At 42.0% G+C, this 16,830-nt stretch overlaps 1 protein-coding gene across 2 annotated transcripts in view; it reads right to left on the bottom strand.

The window, feature by feature from the left end:
- The window catches only part of SORT1 (sortilin 1), a 76,512-nt gene extending 59,682 nt beyond the window's left edge, over nucleotides 1-16,830 (bottom strand). For both annotated transcript variants that reach the window (XM_007529326.2, XM_007529327.3), the window contains exon 1: nucleotides 16,166-16,830. In XM_007529326.2, the coding sequence (XP_007529388.2) occupies nucleotides 16,166-16,645 (480 nt within the window). In that variant the 5' untranslated portion in view covers nucleotides 16,646-16,830. The remainder of the gene's footprint in view (nucleotides 1-16,165) is intronic.

Here is a 16,830-nt window from a genome sequence, read left to right as displayed (position 1 = left end):
GGAGACAAGGGAGAGCTCTGATGCCACTCTCCATGCAGTAACATCCATGCACCTGACCTCTAAGAGGCATCATTCCAACTTGCAGAACTTGTTAGAATTGCTTGAGATTAGTCATCTGTTTACTTGGTTTTCAGAAGCAGTAAATACAATTTGAGGGGCCGTGGCTCTAGAGACAGACAGCAGCTGGAAGGAATGACACTACAAGGGCAATGCCATTTAGCCTGAAAAAAAGTAACTTAAACAAGGAGACAATGGTGGTGAAGTTGTAAACTTAGATCACTGGAGAACTGAGAAAATAGCTCACACAGCCCTTGAGGGCATCAATGTCACACCACATTAAAATGATGTGAGTAATGGTACAGCATACTTTAAAGATAAATTATGATCTCTTCTTGATCGTGAAGAAGGGTGACTAAGGCAGCAGAGAAATAACAAATATAACAACAAAAACCCTTGGCACTTACAAAGACAGGTTTAGATTTTTTTAATTTTACTTTTATGGAATAATTCAATTTTTTAAAATGCAGTGGACGCGGTGGAAAAAGCCCAGGAGTTCAAGCATGTACTCCACCACTGAACCACCCCATTAAGTGGTAGATTGCTCCACTAGTTTGGATCAACCTGCCAATGCGCATGTTCAGTGGAGAAACAATTACAGAAGTCTCCCACCTTCTGCACGCCACAATGTTCCTGGGTACATTCTCCCAGAGGGATAAAGAATAGGGAAGCTATCAAGGGAGGGCAATGGATATGGAGCTCTGGGGGTGGGCATTGTGTGGAGATGTACCCCTCTTATCCTATAGTCTTGTCAATATTTCCATTTTATAAATAAAAATTAAAAATTATTAATTAATGCTTTATATTTCAACTTTCCCCCCAATTTCTGATTCCCTGGAATCTAGCAGGCAACAATTAGTAATATCCATAGGTACTTGACAGGTCCTCATAGCAAGCTGCCACCACAGGCTATAACTGAAATTTCGCTTTTCCATTCACTCATCTAAAATACAATATATTCCAGACCTCACTTTCTCTCCTTTTTTCCTTACAGCATACTTCTACTCAATCCATTATAATTTTGATAATTTGCATAGTAACTCCTCACTGTTTTTTCAATAAAATACTGCCTCACAAAAAGAAAAGAAGAAAAAGAAAAAAAAAATTGTCCCACTGTCTACCAGCCTCTATTCTTTTTTTTTTTACTGATTTTTTTTTTAAATTGGGGAATTAATGTTTTACATTCAACAGTAAGTACAATAGTTTGTACATGCATAACATTCCCCAGTTTCCCATTTAACAATACAACCCCCACTAGGTCCTCTGAATCCTTCTTGGACCTGTATTCTCCCCACCCACCCACCCCAGGGTCTTTTACTTTGGTGCAATATGCCAATTCCATTTCAGGTTCGACTTGTGTTTTCTTTTCTGATCTTGTTTTTCAACTTCGGCCTGAGAGTGAGATCATCCCATATTCATCCTTCTGTTTCTGACTTATTTCACTCAACATGATTTTTTCAAGGTCCATCCAAGATGGGCTGAAAACAGTGAAGTCACCATTTTTTACAGCTGAGTAGTATTCCACTGTGTATATATACCACAACTTGCTCAGCCACTCATCTGTTGTTGGACACCTGGGTTGCTTCCAGGTTTTCCAGCCTCTATTTTTAGTGCTCTCATGTGGTGCCGGGGATCTAAGCCCTGGTCTCTGGAAGGCAAGAGCTGTACCCACTGAGCCACCTCTGCAGCCCTTAACATGCCATTTCTAAACATGCCATGCAAATTAGCTAAATGTCAAAACTGGTAACACTGAAACTTTACAGCTTAGTCCTGTTTCAAATGAAAGAAAGTGAAAAAAGTGATGAAGGAGCATGTCCTTACTATCTACTGACTGAACCAGAATAGCTCACTGGCCACCCAGTATAGACGGGTGTGGGAACTAACTCCCACGCTCCCACTGCTCGGCCACACAGATCATCTTCCAGACCCTGCACACACACCAAGCTCTTTCTAGCGCAAGCCTTTGAATATGCTGCTCTCAGTTGGGATATTCCTACTAGTCGACTCCTATTCATTTTCTTTCTTTTTTAAGATTTAACAGTGATTAGAAAATAATAGGGGTGTAATTCCACACTACTCCCACTACTGAAGTTCTGTTTCCTCCCACTCCTCAAAGGTAATCATGACAGTTCTAAGATCATAGTTATGGGTTGATATATATTTATTATTTTTTCTCCTTTACTAAGGGATTAATGATTTACAGTCAACAGTAAAATACAGTAGTTTTTACATGTGCAACATTTCTTAGTTTTCCACATAATTATTCAACCGCTCCCCCTTGGCCCTCCTCTGACATCATGTTCCAGGACCTGAACCTCTCTCTCCCTGACCCCAGATGCCTCCAATTCTGTTCTTTCTTCTCAGTATTGTTTTGGCAATTCTAGGTATTTTCTGGTTCCAGATAAACATTTATAGATTTTGTTCTAATTCTCCTAAAAAAATTGGATGGGACCTTGATGGGGACTGCATTAAATTTGTATATGGCTCTCTGGGTAGTATATTCATTTAGATTATGTTAATTCTTTCAATCCATGAACATGGAATATCTTTCCACTTTTTTGTCTTTTTCTTTTATATTTATTTATTTATTCCCTTTTTGTTGTCCTTGTTTTATTGTTGTATTTATTATTGTTGTTATTGGTGTCATTATTGTTGGATAGCACAGAGATAAATGGAGAGAGGAGGGGAAGACACAGAAGGGGAAAGATAGACACCTACAGACCTGCTTCACCGCCTGTGAAGCGACTTCCCTGCAGGTGGGGAGCTGGGGGCCTGAACCGGTCCTTGTACTTCGCGCCATGTGTGCTTAACCTGCTGCGCTACCACCCGACTCCCCTTTGTGTCTTTTTCTTTTTCCTTGAGTAATGATTTGTAATTTTCAGTATACAAGTCTTTCATTTCTTTTACTAGGTTTATTCCTAGATATCTTATTGTTTTTGTTGCTATAGTAAAAGGGATTTTTATTTCTTCTTCTAATAACAGTGTTTGCATAGAAGAATGCTACTGACTTTTGTATGTTAATTTTTTACCCTGACACCTTACTATATTCTCTGATAATTTCTAAAAGCTTCCTGTTTGGATTCTTTAAGTTTTTCTATGTATATTAACATCTCATCTGCAAACAGTGAAAGTTTGATTTCTTCTCTTCCAATCTGTATCCCTTTAATTCCTTGCTGTGGCCTGATTGCTATGGCAAGAACTTCCAATACTATGTTGAATAGTAATGGTGATAGTGGGCAGCCCTGTCTAGTACCTGATCTAAGGGGAAATGTTTCTAGTTTTTCACCATTGAGTATGATGTTGGCTCTAGGTTTGCTATATATGGACTCCAGTATCTTAAGGAATTTTCCACATATTCCCATTTTTTGTAGTGTTTTGATAATGAAGGGATGTTAGATTTTGTCAAAGGCTTTCTCTGCATCTATTGATATAATCATGTGGTTTTTGGTCTTGCTTTTAATGACATGGTGGATCACGCTGATTGATTTACATATATTAAACCAACCTTGCATCCCTGGGATAAACCCCACTTGGTCATGATGAACAGTATTTTAATATACTGTTGTATTTGGTTGGCTAGAATTTTGTTCAATATTTTAGCATCTATATTCATCATAGATATTGGTCTGTAGTTTTCATTTTTGTTGTGTCCCTGTCTGCTTTTGGTATCAGAGTGATGTTGGCTTCATAGAAGCTAGATGGGAGTACTCCTGTGACTTTAATCATTTGGAAGAGCTTTAAAAGTAGAGGCATTAACTCTTCCTTGAAGGCTTTGGAGAATTCATTTATAAAACAATCTGGTCCAGGACTTTTATTGTTGGAAGAGTTTTTGATAACTGTTTCAATTTCTTTGGCTGTTACTGGCCTGTTCATATTTTCTGGATCCTCTTTGTTTAATTTTGGAAGTTGGTATCTAGGAAATCATCCATTTCTTCCAGGTTCTTGAAATTGGTGGCAATATATATATATTTTAAGTTTATGTGTTTCATTTCTCTATATACCATTTATGATGAAATCATCCCATATTTGTCCTTCCTTTTTCTTCTTCCCACTCAGGCAAAACAGAGCCTGAGTTCCTCAGATGTTTTGCAGAATCTTTTCCCCCACAGTGACGGTGCAAAAACAAAGGTCATTTGTCACAAGGTCTCAGGTCCCAGTGGAACTTGGGTTCAAAGCCCTCTGGTCATATTCCCCTAACATTTCCCCCTATGGGAATATGAACCAAAATTCTTTTGTGGGGCACAGAAGAAAGGAGTTTTGGCTTCCATCATTGTTTCTCTGTTGGTCACAGATGTTAACTGGTTGATCCATGCCCCCATCCCATCTCTTAATTTTCCCTAGTAACTTCTATTTTTAATGATCAATTTAAATCATGTCTTAGCAAAATCTCCCTAATGCCCCACAAGAAAAAAACCTCTGTCCCTAGTGGGGGTTGTATTGTTATATGGAAAACTGGGAAATGTTATGCATATACAAACTATTGTATTTACTGTCGAATGTAAAACATTAATTCCCCAATAAAGAAATTTAAAAAAAAGAAAGAAACCTCTGTCATTTATTCTCCTGTACTACATTTTTTCTTATCATATTTATATTTAAGGGTTTGTTCAATACCCATTCTCTCTACGGATCCATAAAGGTAGGGATCTTGCCAGTTGTGTTCCATACTGGTTCCCAGGACCCAGGGCAATGCCTAACACATAGCAGGTACTCAGTGAGCAATATTTAAGAAGCAGCAATAATTGTGTTGAAACTTTAGTGAGCACCTATATAAGGCCCACTGCTACTTTACAAATGAACAAGCAGGCTCAGAGAGGTTATTTGCCTAAAGCCATACAATTGGAAAGTGAGAATTCAAACTCAAGTCTGTCTCACTTCAGACCACCTTCAATACCTACTCTTTCTCTAGCACTATGTGAGGTAAAGTGATGAAAAATAATATAAATAAATAAATAAATAAATATATATATATACATACACACACACACACACACACACACACACACACACACACATGCATTATAGTATAAGTGTGACCCTTACCTTTAGGGAGGTTCTAATCTGCTGAATCAAATTCAATAAATGAAACTGAATACAAGACAGAATACTATAGCTAAGTAGTGGATTAGATGGCATAACTGAGTGTTGCAGGACAGAACAGAAAAAAACAGTCAGCACTAGAAGGCCATCCAGACAATGAGGAATTCTGTGAGAATAAAGATGGGGAAGGGACAGAGAACATGGTGAGCCAAAGGCAATGGTGAGAAGGTCACTTTAACTGGAACAGGAACACAGTGTTAACAATGGCCAGAAAGTAGTGAAATATTAACTTAAAGAAACATGCACATAATAAAAACTAAGTCCATTAACATTCTAGCCTGCTATGTATGCTTCCAAGCAAAAACACACACACACACACACACACACACACACACACACACTTTTATTGGGGAAGGTTAATGGCTTACATGGGAACAATTTGTCATCTCCCCATGAGAAATGTCTGTAAAACACTCTTCCCTCCAACTCAGATCCTTTTCCATCAGCACCAGGACCCTAAAGCCCCCCTCCACTCCTCCCTTCCCCAGAGTCCTTTGCTTTGGTGCCTAAGCAAAGTTCTTGAGAAATAACTACCATTTCTCATTCATATGTCTTACAACTTCAAGAGATCAGTAAAATGCAAAGCTAACCTCAGATGCTCAGCTAATGAATGAAGGTGAAACAGACAAGGTAATATTTCATAGTTGTCAATTTAAACCACAATTAAAAATACTAATAAATTAAAAGCTTAGTGAAAGAAGAGTTAAGAAATTTAAGTATTATCATGTTTTATAATTGTCAGGTTTTTGGTTTTTTTTTAGCAATGGGGTCTCACACATGCATTATTTCACTGATACTGGGCTGATTTTTGTTTTTCATTCTTGCCATGTGCACTTAACCTGCTGTGCTACTGCCCAACTCCTGTCTTTCATTCTTATACAGAGAGACAAAGAGATATCACAGCACTAGGTGCTGTGCATCTGAACCAGGAGCTGCTTTCCAACCCCTAATTGTAAAACTCAAGTTTTTTTTCTTTCATTTTTAATTTTTTAAAAAATATTTATTTATTCCCTTTTGTTGCACTTGTTTTATTATTGTAGTTATTGCTGTTGTCATTGATGTTGTCGTTGTTGGGTAGGACAGAGAGGATGTGAGGGCGATCTGGCTGCGACATCTGTCACCCCATTGATCGCCAGGGTTGATTCGGCTGATCTGGCTGGCTAGGCGGGTGTCCCCTTCCTCCCTCACCGCTCCATGTGCGTCCCTCCCAAAGCTGCGCACTCGGTCGAAGAGGACGGCCTTCCCCAAATAGAGACGGACCGGTCTTCGGTCAAGTATATACGAGTAGCTGCGCTCCCCTGCTAGAACCTCCAAACAAGCTCTCAAGGGTAGGACAGAGAGAAATGGAGAGAGGAGGGGAAGACAGAGGGGGAGAGAAGGATAGACACCTGCAGACCTGCTTCACCGCCTGTGAAGCGACTCCCCTGCAGGTGGGGAGCTGGGGGCTCAAACTGGGATCCTTACGCTGATCCTTGTGCTTTGCGCCACCTGTGCTTAACCTCATTTTTAATTTTTATAATTTTAATGTGAGATACAGAGAAAGGCAGAGAGAGAAGGAGGGATTAGAGCAGTTCTGGCTTGTGATGAAGCTGGAGACTGAATCTGGGACCTCAGAGCCCTAGGCAGGAAAGTCCTTTGCTTAACTTCTCAAGGCTTCAAAAAAGATACTTTGTTGTTATTCCATTTTTTATTTGTCATTAATAGTGGGTTACAAGATTGTAAGATTACCGGGTATACTTCCACACCACACCCACCACCAAAGTTCTGTGTCCCCACCCTCCCACCTCCTGAACAATATCACAAAGTCTTAGAAAGAGTTGGTTTGCGGGGGGCAGGTGGTAGCGCAGCTGGTTAAGCCACATGGGATGCATTGGATCGACCTTCCCGTGGTGCATCCCGTGAGTACCCATTCATTGGGGAAACTGATGATCCTTCCTAGCCGACTGAATCCATATGGATCCCAGTCACTTTCAAAGCCAGCAACAAGCAGCTCCTGACAGCTTTCAAGCTGTTGGTCCTGCTCTTCGAGTCCTCCAACTTAATATTGAGGGGCTGTCCTTTGCCAAACGCGTTCTTATTGGTCAATTGGCGATACAGCATCAGGCAGACAGACTATGACCCACATAGTCAACGACTGCCACCTCTCCAGATTCAAAGGAGGTCTCGAAACTTTACATCAGGCTCAACCTGACGCTGTTGACTGGCTACGGAAGAAGGGCAAACGCTAGAAGAAGAAGAAGCCACAAGGCACAAAGCACATGGACCTGTGTAAGGATCCCAGTTCGAGCTCCCAGCTCCACACCTGCAGGGGGGGGGGGGGGGTCACTTCACAAGTGGTGAAGCAGGTCTGCAGGTGTCTATCTTTCTCTCCCCTTCTGTCTTCACCTCCTCTCTCCATTTTTCTGTCCTATCTAACAATGGCAGCAATAAGAAAAACAGTAATAGGAGTCAGGTGGTAGCTCAGTGGGTTAAGCACACATGGCACCAAGCGCAAGGACCTGGTTCGAGCCCCTGGCTCCATACCTGCAGGGGAGTCACTTCACAGGCGGTGAAGCAGGTCTGCAGGTGTCTTTCTCGTCCCCTTTCTGTCTTCCCCTCATCTCTCCATTTCTCTGTCCTAGCCAACAGCAAAGACAGACAACAATAATAACTACAATAATAAAAAAGGGAAACAAAAAGGAAATAAATATTAAAAAGAATAACAATAATAATAACAACGATAACCAACAAGGGCAACAAAAAGGGGAAAATATCCTCCAAGAGCAGCAGTGGCTCTGTAGTGCCGGCACTGAGCCCCAGCAATAAGCCTGGAGGTAAAAAAAAAAAAAAAATGTTGGTTTACTTCTGGGTTTTTTCCATTCTTCTTCTCCCCAACCCCCCATAAGTTCATGGGTATCAGTTTCCATAGGTTACTGAAACCATCCTCAGAGTTGTCAAAAAAAAAAAAAAGAGACACTTTGTTTAGATAATCTCTCCTCTTCTGAGTCCAAGGACATATTTCTTAATCTACATTTAGTTTCTACTAATGTTTATAATAATTCTTTAGAAAAACAAAACAAGGGGGGGAGTTAAGTGCATTCACAAATATTTGAGCATCTAAATAGTAATGCACTGGAGGTTTTGTGGAGATAATCTTCACAACAACCCTAAGAAGATTCATACATCCATCTCATGAATGAAAAAAAAAAAAACTTAAGATTTTCACCTGGGGAGTCGGGTTGTAGCACAGCGGGTTAAGTGCACATGGTGCGAAGCACAAGGACTGGTGTAAGTATCCCAGTTCGAGCCCCCCCACTCCCCACCTGCAGGGAAGTCGCTTCACAGTCGGTGAAGCAGGTGTGCGGGTATCTGTCTTTCTCTCTCCCTGTTTTCCCCTCCTCTATTTCTCTCTGTCCTATCTAACAACGATGACATCAATAACAACAACAATAATTACAACAACAATAAAAAACAAGGGCAACAAAAGGGAAAATAAATAAGTAAAAATTAAAAAATAAAGATTTTCACCTGAACCCTCACTAAGCATTTCTGATATATGAGACAGCTTACAGCCTATAGTCTAGAAGAAAGGTTCAAACTGAGATTAATCTGTCCATGATCACTACTGATGTTTGAATCCAAGTCTAATCTGTGATGACGATCCTCCTAACCACTGTTTCAAATAAGTACCAACCATACTAGCAAAACAAAATGTTGATGTAATCATGAGGTTTAAAGAACACATATGCTTCTTACTTTTCTATCATTTCTGCCAATCTTGACTCATTCTCATTCTTGCCACCCCCGCCTAAGCCTGTCACCCAACTCTGCCAAGTGACAAGACCAAATATATTCATGTCGAATCTATCTTCTTTTATGCACATGTCCCTCAGGAAGCAGTTCAAAGGCTTTATCTGGAAGGATTGTTGGGTTGACAAATAGGCCTTGCTGGACTGAGTAAGAGATAAACAAGCTTATTAAGAAATGACACAAATCATGCAAATCGTAGCTGGAGGTTTTCAAAAACATTCTCACTCACAAGCTTCATTATAATGGTCCATTATATGATGGGAAACTAAAGCTTAGGCTTATTGACCCTGTTAAGGGTACCATGGCCTTAAGGAGCAAAGATGGATTCACAAATAGAAGAGTGACAATGACGGTCCGTAACTTTGCCTTACCCCTGAAGTATAGCATAAATTTATACCATCTCTATAAAATACTTCTGAATGTAGCACCATAATGGGATATCTGTGTTCTACTCCTAGCTCCTGGCCTGAGAGCAAGTCATTTTTGCTTCAGCGGCCTTACCAGCTAATCAGCCTAACAAACTGTGTTTGAAATTGTGAAGTATGCTATCAGCAAGAGTTCAGGCTTATCTTTGTTCACAAATATTGAGAAAAGTAATCTGTTCAGTCTTCACTATCTTAAAGCTTCAGGGTTTCTCATGCACTGGTCCACATTCTCCTTCACGGAGGTCCAGGAACCTAGGAGCATTAGTGAGAAACTTTAGAATACTCTCTCTCTTGCTAATAAGTAAATCTATTAAAAAAGAAACATCTAACCACACATAAGTTGCTAAACACTAGCACAGGACTTAATATACTAATGGTAAACTGAAAATCTATTTCAAACACACAAGTAGCCAGGACCAAAACAACAACAAACAGCAGCAGTAGCAGCCCAACTAGTTGGGGCACAGTACTATAGGGAAGAAAAGAAAATCACTGCTATCTATCTATTCCGTTCTGGACTATCCAAATTAGTTTAACAGTACTAATCAATTGTTTTATTAGCACCAGCTTTTTCCGTTAACAAAGAACAAGATATATGATTGAATAAACAGAAGGATAAAATGTCCTATGTAAATATATAAAAAAAATAATCCTGCTATCTTTAAAAACATTCACAGTTCACTGAAGCAAGCTCTGGGGGTGGTAACAAATTACCCCCAGATGTGAAATCCAGGCTATGTTCAACTGCAGAGCAAAGCTGCCACAGTTTGCTTCTAAATTCAGAATCTGCCAATAAAACATTTGTGATCATAACCTCTGACCTCTTCTTCCATATGATCATAGACATTTTAAAGATATTTTAAGAGTTAGTCCAAAACTCTTCATGTTGTAGAGAAGGAGTTGTGGGTCAGATACTAAAATGCAAAACAGAAAATAAATTATATTCACAGAGGATTTTTCTCAGCAAAACACCATGAGCTCTGAAAGGAAGATTCTGTTTTTAACTGTGGTTTCCTGACACAGGGGTTGAGGATACAGAAGGAAAAGTAACCTCAAACCTTGAGGAGAAAAAAGATACAAGAGCCCCAAATGTCCAGCATTCACCCAACAACCTCTAAAAGTATAAAGTAATGGAGACTGATTCAATGCAGCTAATTCAAAGCCTCATATTACTAACCCAACTGAGACTGTTCAATTGTTTAGAACTGGCTGAAATTGACCAGCTTGTTCCTCAAGCTCCATTACTCCTCAAACTCACCTATAAACAGATCAGAAAGGTCACACAGTGGGAAGAACACATTTTTTAAAAGAGGACTGAAAAACACAGTACAAGTGCTAGTTAAGTTACATCCTTGGGTCAGCTGAGAGCATGTCAGTCTCAGAAACATGCTAGTTGCAAGACAGGAAAAGAGTATGGGAAGATAAAAGAAAAATCAAAGAGAGACAAGTCAAGAAAGTAAAATAGAAAACATCCAAAAAGTGAGAGGTTATAAAAATTCATTTTGGGGGTTGGGCGGTAGCACAGTGGGTTAAGTGCACGTGGCGCAAAGCGCAAGGACCAGTGGAATGATCCTGGTTTGAGCACCTGGTTCCCCACCTGTAGGCGAGTCGCGGTAAAGCAGGTCTGCAGGTGTCTTTCTCTTCCCCTCCTCTCTCCATTTCTCTCTGTCCTATACAACAACGAGCGACATCAACAAAAACAATAATAACCACAACAAGGCTACAAAACAAGGGTAACAAAAGGGGGAAAAAAATGGCCTCCAGGAGCAGTGGATTCTTGGTGCAGGCACTGAGCCCCAGCAATAACCCTGGAGGCAAAAAAAAAAAATCATTTTGATAATTTCCCATGTGAACATTGAATTTTTATATTAAACCTTGTTCTTTAGGGGAAGTGTTGGTTGTGAAGGGATAGAAAGAAAACTAAGTTTTTAAAATTAAAAAGAATTTTTTGAAATTGCAGCCAGGGAGGTGGTACAGTGTACTAAGTGCTGGACCCTCAGGTATGTGGTCCTGAGTTTGATCCCAGAATCACATTATGTCAGAGTGGTGCTCTGGTTCTCTCTTTCTTCCTTTCCTCCTCTCTCATAAATAAATAAACCTTAATTATTATTGTTGTTGTTGTTATTTTAAAAATGAAGGCCCAGGAAGTAGCATAGCAGTAGAATTCTGCACTTGTAAAACATGAGCTCCTGGTTTCATTCCCCAGCTTCGCATATGCCAGAGCACTGCTCTGGCCTTTCTCGTTAAGTAAATATAATAAATCTTAAAAGAGAATGTTTTCAGAAATTTACAAATGCAGTTATATAATCAAGATAGAAATTGCACCATAGGAGTAGGTAGAAAGGGAGAGAGAAAAAAGAAACATTACTCTTCTACTCTGACCACTGAACTTAGTGTTAAGCATTGCTCTTCATATGAGGATTACAAAAGAGTGACAGGCCAACTAGGACAAAGTTGGCAAGCAAGTCTCTGTAGTCACTGAGAAGCCAATGCTTGTTGGCTAGAGCTGACTGGAAATCAGCAGAGAGCATGAAGAAACTGTTAACAACCTCTGAAAACTCAACATGAAAGATCAGATCAAAACAGCAGGATGGAAAGCCTACCATTGATGTTGGAAAAAAAAATAGTCATTAGAAAGTGAGCAGAACATGGGGCTTCTTTCAGTCATTTACAGATAGGAGACTCAGATTTCTAATTAAACATCCCTGTGCACAAGAACCAAATATGTGTGTCAACAGAGAAATAAATGACTAATTGTTATAATGCATTCTCTCTAAGCCATTTGCTTTACCTGGCCAGCTCTCTGCCCTCTCTCTCCAGCCAAACTGCAGATCAAGACTAGTCTCTCCCCAGATAAATCTACCTCATTATATCTGCTGACACTTTTAACTGAAATCCCTAGTGCATAAATCATTTCAACACCTCCTTAAGAATTAAAAGTCTTACTAGTATAATAGTGCTTTACATTAGTATATCTCATTGTGACTCTACTCCCAGGATGAAGAAGAAGCATCTATAAGATTCCTATTCCTTGATCCAAAAACAAATGGATGACATAGAATTCAAGAAAAGATTGAGCAGAGGGGTTGAGATGTTGTGAAAGGCAGCATGGCGAGGTGGAGGACTGGAGTAAATAAGGTAGAAAGTTCTGGGGCACTGGAAGACACTCACCTGCAGACTTCTGGGTGTTAAAAAAGACCCACAACAAGGAAGGAAGAGCAGCAGCTCCCAACAGGCATACTTAGTGCTGTTAGCTTGGATGGAGCCCCGCCAGCATCAGCAAACAAACATGTACATTCTTCTCAGAGCTGACACCCATACAACATGGCCTCTCTACAGGGTCTGCTTATTTAAGAGACTCAGAAGCTTTGATGTTGGGGGAAAAGTTGGGAGGTTGTGTGTCCAGACGTAGTTAATGATGAGAGCAGAGGGAGGGCAGAGAATGAACAACTGTTCTTGGCTTTATTAATCACGAGTTTTAAAAGTTTTAAGAAAACTGTCAAATGGCCTGAGCAGAGGAATGAGGAATAAGGAAATTATGTCAGCCACCACTGTAACACTGGCCAAGGCATTTATTTCATCTGCTTCTTTAAGGCAAAATTTCATGCCTAACCTCAAAGGAGTACTTATAAGGGGTTATGTTTTGAGGCAATCTAACTTAGCAACCAACATTAATAAAACATTTTAGGTTTGTTCAATTTCCTCATATATAAAAGTTATATGTGGGAGTCGGGCAGTAGCACAGCGGGTTAAGTGCACATGGCGCGAAGTGCAAGGGCTGGTTTAAGGATCCTGGTTTGAGCCCCCGGCTCCCCTCTTGCAGGGGAGTCACTTCACAGGCGGTGAAGCAGGTCTGCAGGTGTCTTTCTCTCCCCCTCTCTGTCTTCCCCTCCTCTCTTCATTTCTCTCTGTCCTATCCAACAATGATGACATCAATAACTACAACAATTAAAAAAAAGTGCAACAAAAAATGAATAAATAAATAAATAAAAATTTCAAAAAGTTATCTGTGTCTCGAACACCCTAACTACTTGAGGAATCCGTTAAGAGTAGCAGCAAATAGCTTCGGCTAAAAGCAAGAGGGTAGGATATTATTGAGTCTGAGAAAAAAGTATTTGTAGACATACACTTAGATTTCATGAGTGAAGAAACCTGAGTTATTTGGTCATTAGAGTATAAGTTTAAAACCGCAAGACTATAGGAGCTAGGGAGATAGCATAGTGATGATGAAAAGACTTTCATACCTGAGACACCAAAGGTCCCAGGTTTAATCTCTTGCACCACCATAAACTGGGAGCTTAGCAGTACTCTGGTTAAAAAACAAAACAAACAAAAAAGAAAATCCAGAAAACTATAAAAATCACTATCTGGGGAGTCGGGCGGTAGCACAGCGGGCTAAGTGCATGTGGCACAAAGTGTAAGGACTGGTGTAAAGATCCCAGTTCGAGCCCCCCCCGCTCCCCACCTGCAGCGGAGTCGCTTCACAGGCGGTGAAGCAGGTGTGCGGGTGTCTATCTTTCTCTCCCCGTCTTCCCCTCCTCTCTATTTCTCTCTGTCCTAACAACAACATCAATAACAACAACAATAATAACTACAACAACAATAAAAAACAAGGGCAACAAAAGGGAAAATAAATATAATAAAAACTTAAATTTTTTTTAAAAAGCACTGTTTTTGTTCTATATTGCTTTCCTAAGAAGATTAAATATTGATATAGTCTCCTAAGAAAAATAAGCTATAGAAACAATTCTAGGAGATTTGCTAAAATCTTTCCGACTTTACATTCTCTAGACTGGACTACCTTTTCTTTGCATCTCAACATCCCTAGCATCTAGATCTGGGAGTTTGGAAGGCATTCATATACACTGACCATATGAATTCAAATGACTGGAACAGCAAGTTCTTCTTTTAAGAAATAATATCTCTGATGAAAAGCTCGGTAATGCTGATAGCTTTACACTGTCTATAAAGAGTCTAAGCCCATTAGATCTCATGAGTACAGTTCTGGAGGATTTATGATGATTTTTAAAAGATATAGAAAAGGAAAATAGAACAGACTACTACATAACAATTATCGGTTAAGGAGGTAGACTCCTAAGAGGTACTATTATCAACCAATTCTAAGGTGAAAACTATCAACAGTGCTCCTCCCATTACCGTATATGTTACAGAAAGATTGGAATCTCTTGAGGAAGAGAACAAGGAGGTCAAGAAGTGAGAAAATAGCTATTTACAGTTTGGACACTGAAGACTGAACAAATAAGCTAAAAACATTATTAGAAGCAGTTGCTAAATAAGGCTGAAGAAATAGTGGGAAGTCTTATTACATAAGGGCTTTAACAAATTAGTGGTTTCAGATCTGCTATGATGGGTCTACTGAGCCAATTTTTTTAATTTCTTTTTTTCTTTTTAAATTCTTGCTCTAGAAATCCATACATTGCAAATGACTGACAAATTCAAACTAACCAGCCAAGACTCTTACTAAAGGAATGAGTCCAGGAGTAGCTGCAGACTTAAAGGTAGGCCATCTAGCCAGAGAAAAATCTGAAATATGGAGTAAGAATACTGTGTCCTGTTGACTCAAAGAAGGAAGTGGTTCTGTTATAAACTAAGCATCAGTGTTGTGAAGTCTTTCTCAGCTTTCCACTAGGATGAAAGGAAACACAAAACTTCTTTTCTCTCAATTAGAGAGACTTCCAGTACTCAATCCATCCAATCTGAGGTCAGTCAGCCCCTTTTCAGGACTAACTTGACCCACCTTTGTGCAGCTGCTGCTGGGCCAGCATTAAGCAGAGTTATCCCTCACTGCTTGTACCCTGACTGTTAGTGCTCTGGGTCTCCAGATCTGAGAAATACCCGTCAGTAACAAGTATAGTCCAGGCAACGGGGAAAAGATAGTTCAAGGGGAAACAGGCTGGGTTGATAAGGAAAGTGGCTATATAAAAATAAGATCCGTTAGCATTTATCTGTGCCCCCCCCCCCACGGAACTGTTTGAAAAGAAATAAAACTAAAGCATAAAAGGTTGAAAATACATGGTGCAAATGTGGGTGGCAACAATTAAATCATTTTATTTCAGAAAAACATTGGGAAGAGATTGGAAAGCCACTGAAGCCAAAGGAGCCAGAACATTCCAACGACTGACTTTGCCAATCAAAAAAGGTGGCCCGGCTTGTTCCTAGCGACAGAGGTGCCACAAAATTTTAAAGTTTGAGACGAACACCCAGCAGGAAGCAGAATACCTGCAATATGTTTCTTAACAGCTAGACTCTGTCAGCACATGGATCTTGAGACGAGTGCAATGTCACAAGAGAAAGCCAAGTCGAAGGCGCGAGGGGGATCGTGTACGTATATGCAGCCCCCCATTCCCGAGCCTGTTCACTCCGCCATTCGGACCCTCGCAGCCACCTAACAACCGCGGAGGAATGTCGGGGCCCCGCCCGCCAGCTCCCTCGGGAACCGCCGAGCCGAGCGGGCACACCTCCGCCCGGCGCAGCCCAACTTCTCAGACTCGGAGAGGCGACTGCTCCTCCGTTTGCCCCGAGTGGGGCAGAACGCGACTGCACACTGGTGGTCTGTACAGATCAACAATTTTTTTTTGGGGGGGGGTGTCTCTGACAACTGGAAAAGAGAAGAAAAAAAAAAAGAATGTCGCGAAAGTGTAAGACTGCCTCCCCTGTGACGAAACAGGCAGTTTCGGAGCCGCTGGGGGCGCGGGGCGGGAGGCGGCCGCGAGGCCCCAGGAGACAGCGCGCAGCGCCGGCGGTGCCCGGGCCCGGCGCCCGCTGACCCTCACCTGGTGCGTGTTGTTGGCCAGCCTGGCCGCGAAGTCCAGTACCCCGCCGCAGTCCTCGTCCTCGCCGGGTGCGCTGCGGCGCCAGCGGCCGCCGCCGGGGACCGGGCCCTCGGGCGCAGCGGCGCGCAGCCCCCAGCTCACCCCGACGGGGCCGGACCAGCGGGACAGCGGCGCGGCGGGGGGCGGCGGCGCGTCCAGCCGGTCCTGACCGAGGCCTGGCCGCGGCCGCAGCTGGAGGAGGAGGAGGAAGAGGCCGAGGCCGCGGGGCCAGCGCGAGAGGCCATCCGCAGCTCGCCGGGGCCACTCCATCGCCGCCGAATGCAGACGCCGCCGACACCTGCCGCCCGGCGCGCCCGCCCACCCCCGCCGGCGCCGCGCCACACCCCCGACCGGGGCCAGGCGCTCCTTGGAGACGCGCAGCCGGGCCTCTTCGCCCCCATAGGCTGGCCGCCCGTCCATCTCGCCCGGCCCACTCCTCATTGGCTCGCGTCGCCTCTGGCTTCGGGGGTCCTGGATTCGGATGCCAGGGTGCGAGCTGATTGGCTGGAATGGGCAGAGATGGCTGAGGTCATCTCCCCTCCCTTCTGCCCCCGGCGTCTTCAGGGCCGGGCTTCCAGAGTTAGGGTGGGCGCCCCCCGCTTTTCCCCAGAATGCCCCCTCCCACC

This window comes from Erinaceus europaeus, chromosome 11 (assembly GCF_950295315.1).
Source record: "Erinaceus europaeus chromosome 11, mEriEur2.1, whole genome shotgun sequence".
Classification (NCBI taxonomy): domain Eukaryota; kingdom Metazoa; phylum Chordata; class Mammalia; order Eulipotyphla; family Erinaceidae; genus Erinaceus; species Erinaceus europaeus.
Note: the sequence above shows the minus strand (reverse complement) of the source record. Positions and strands in the feature narration are given on the sequence as shown.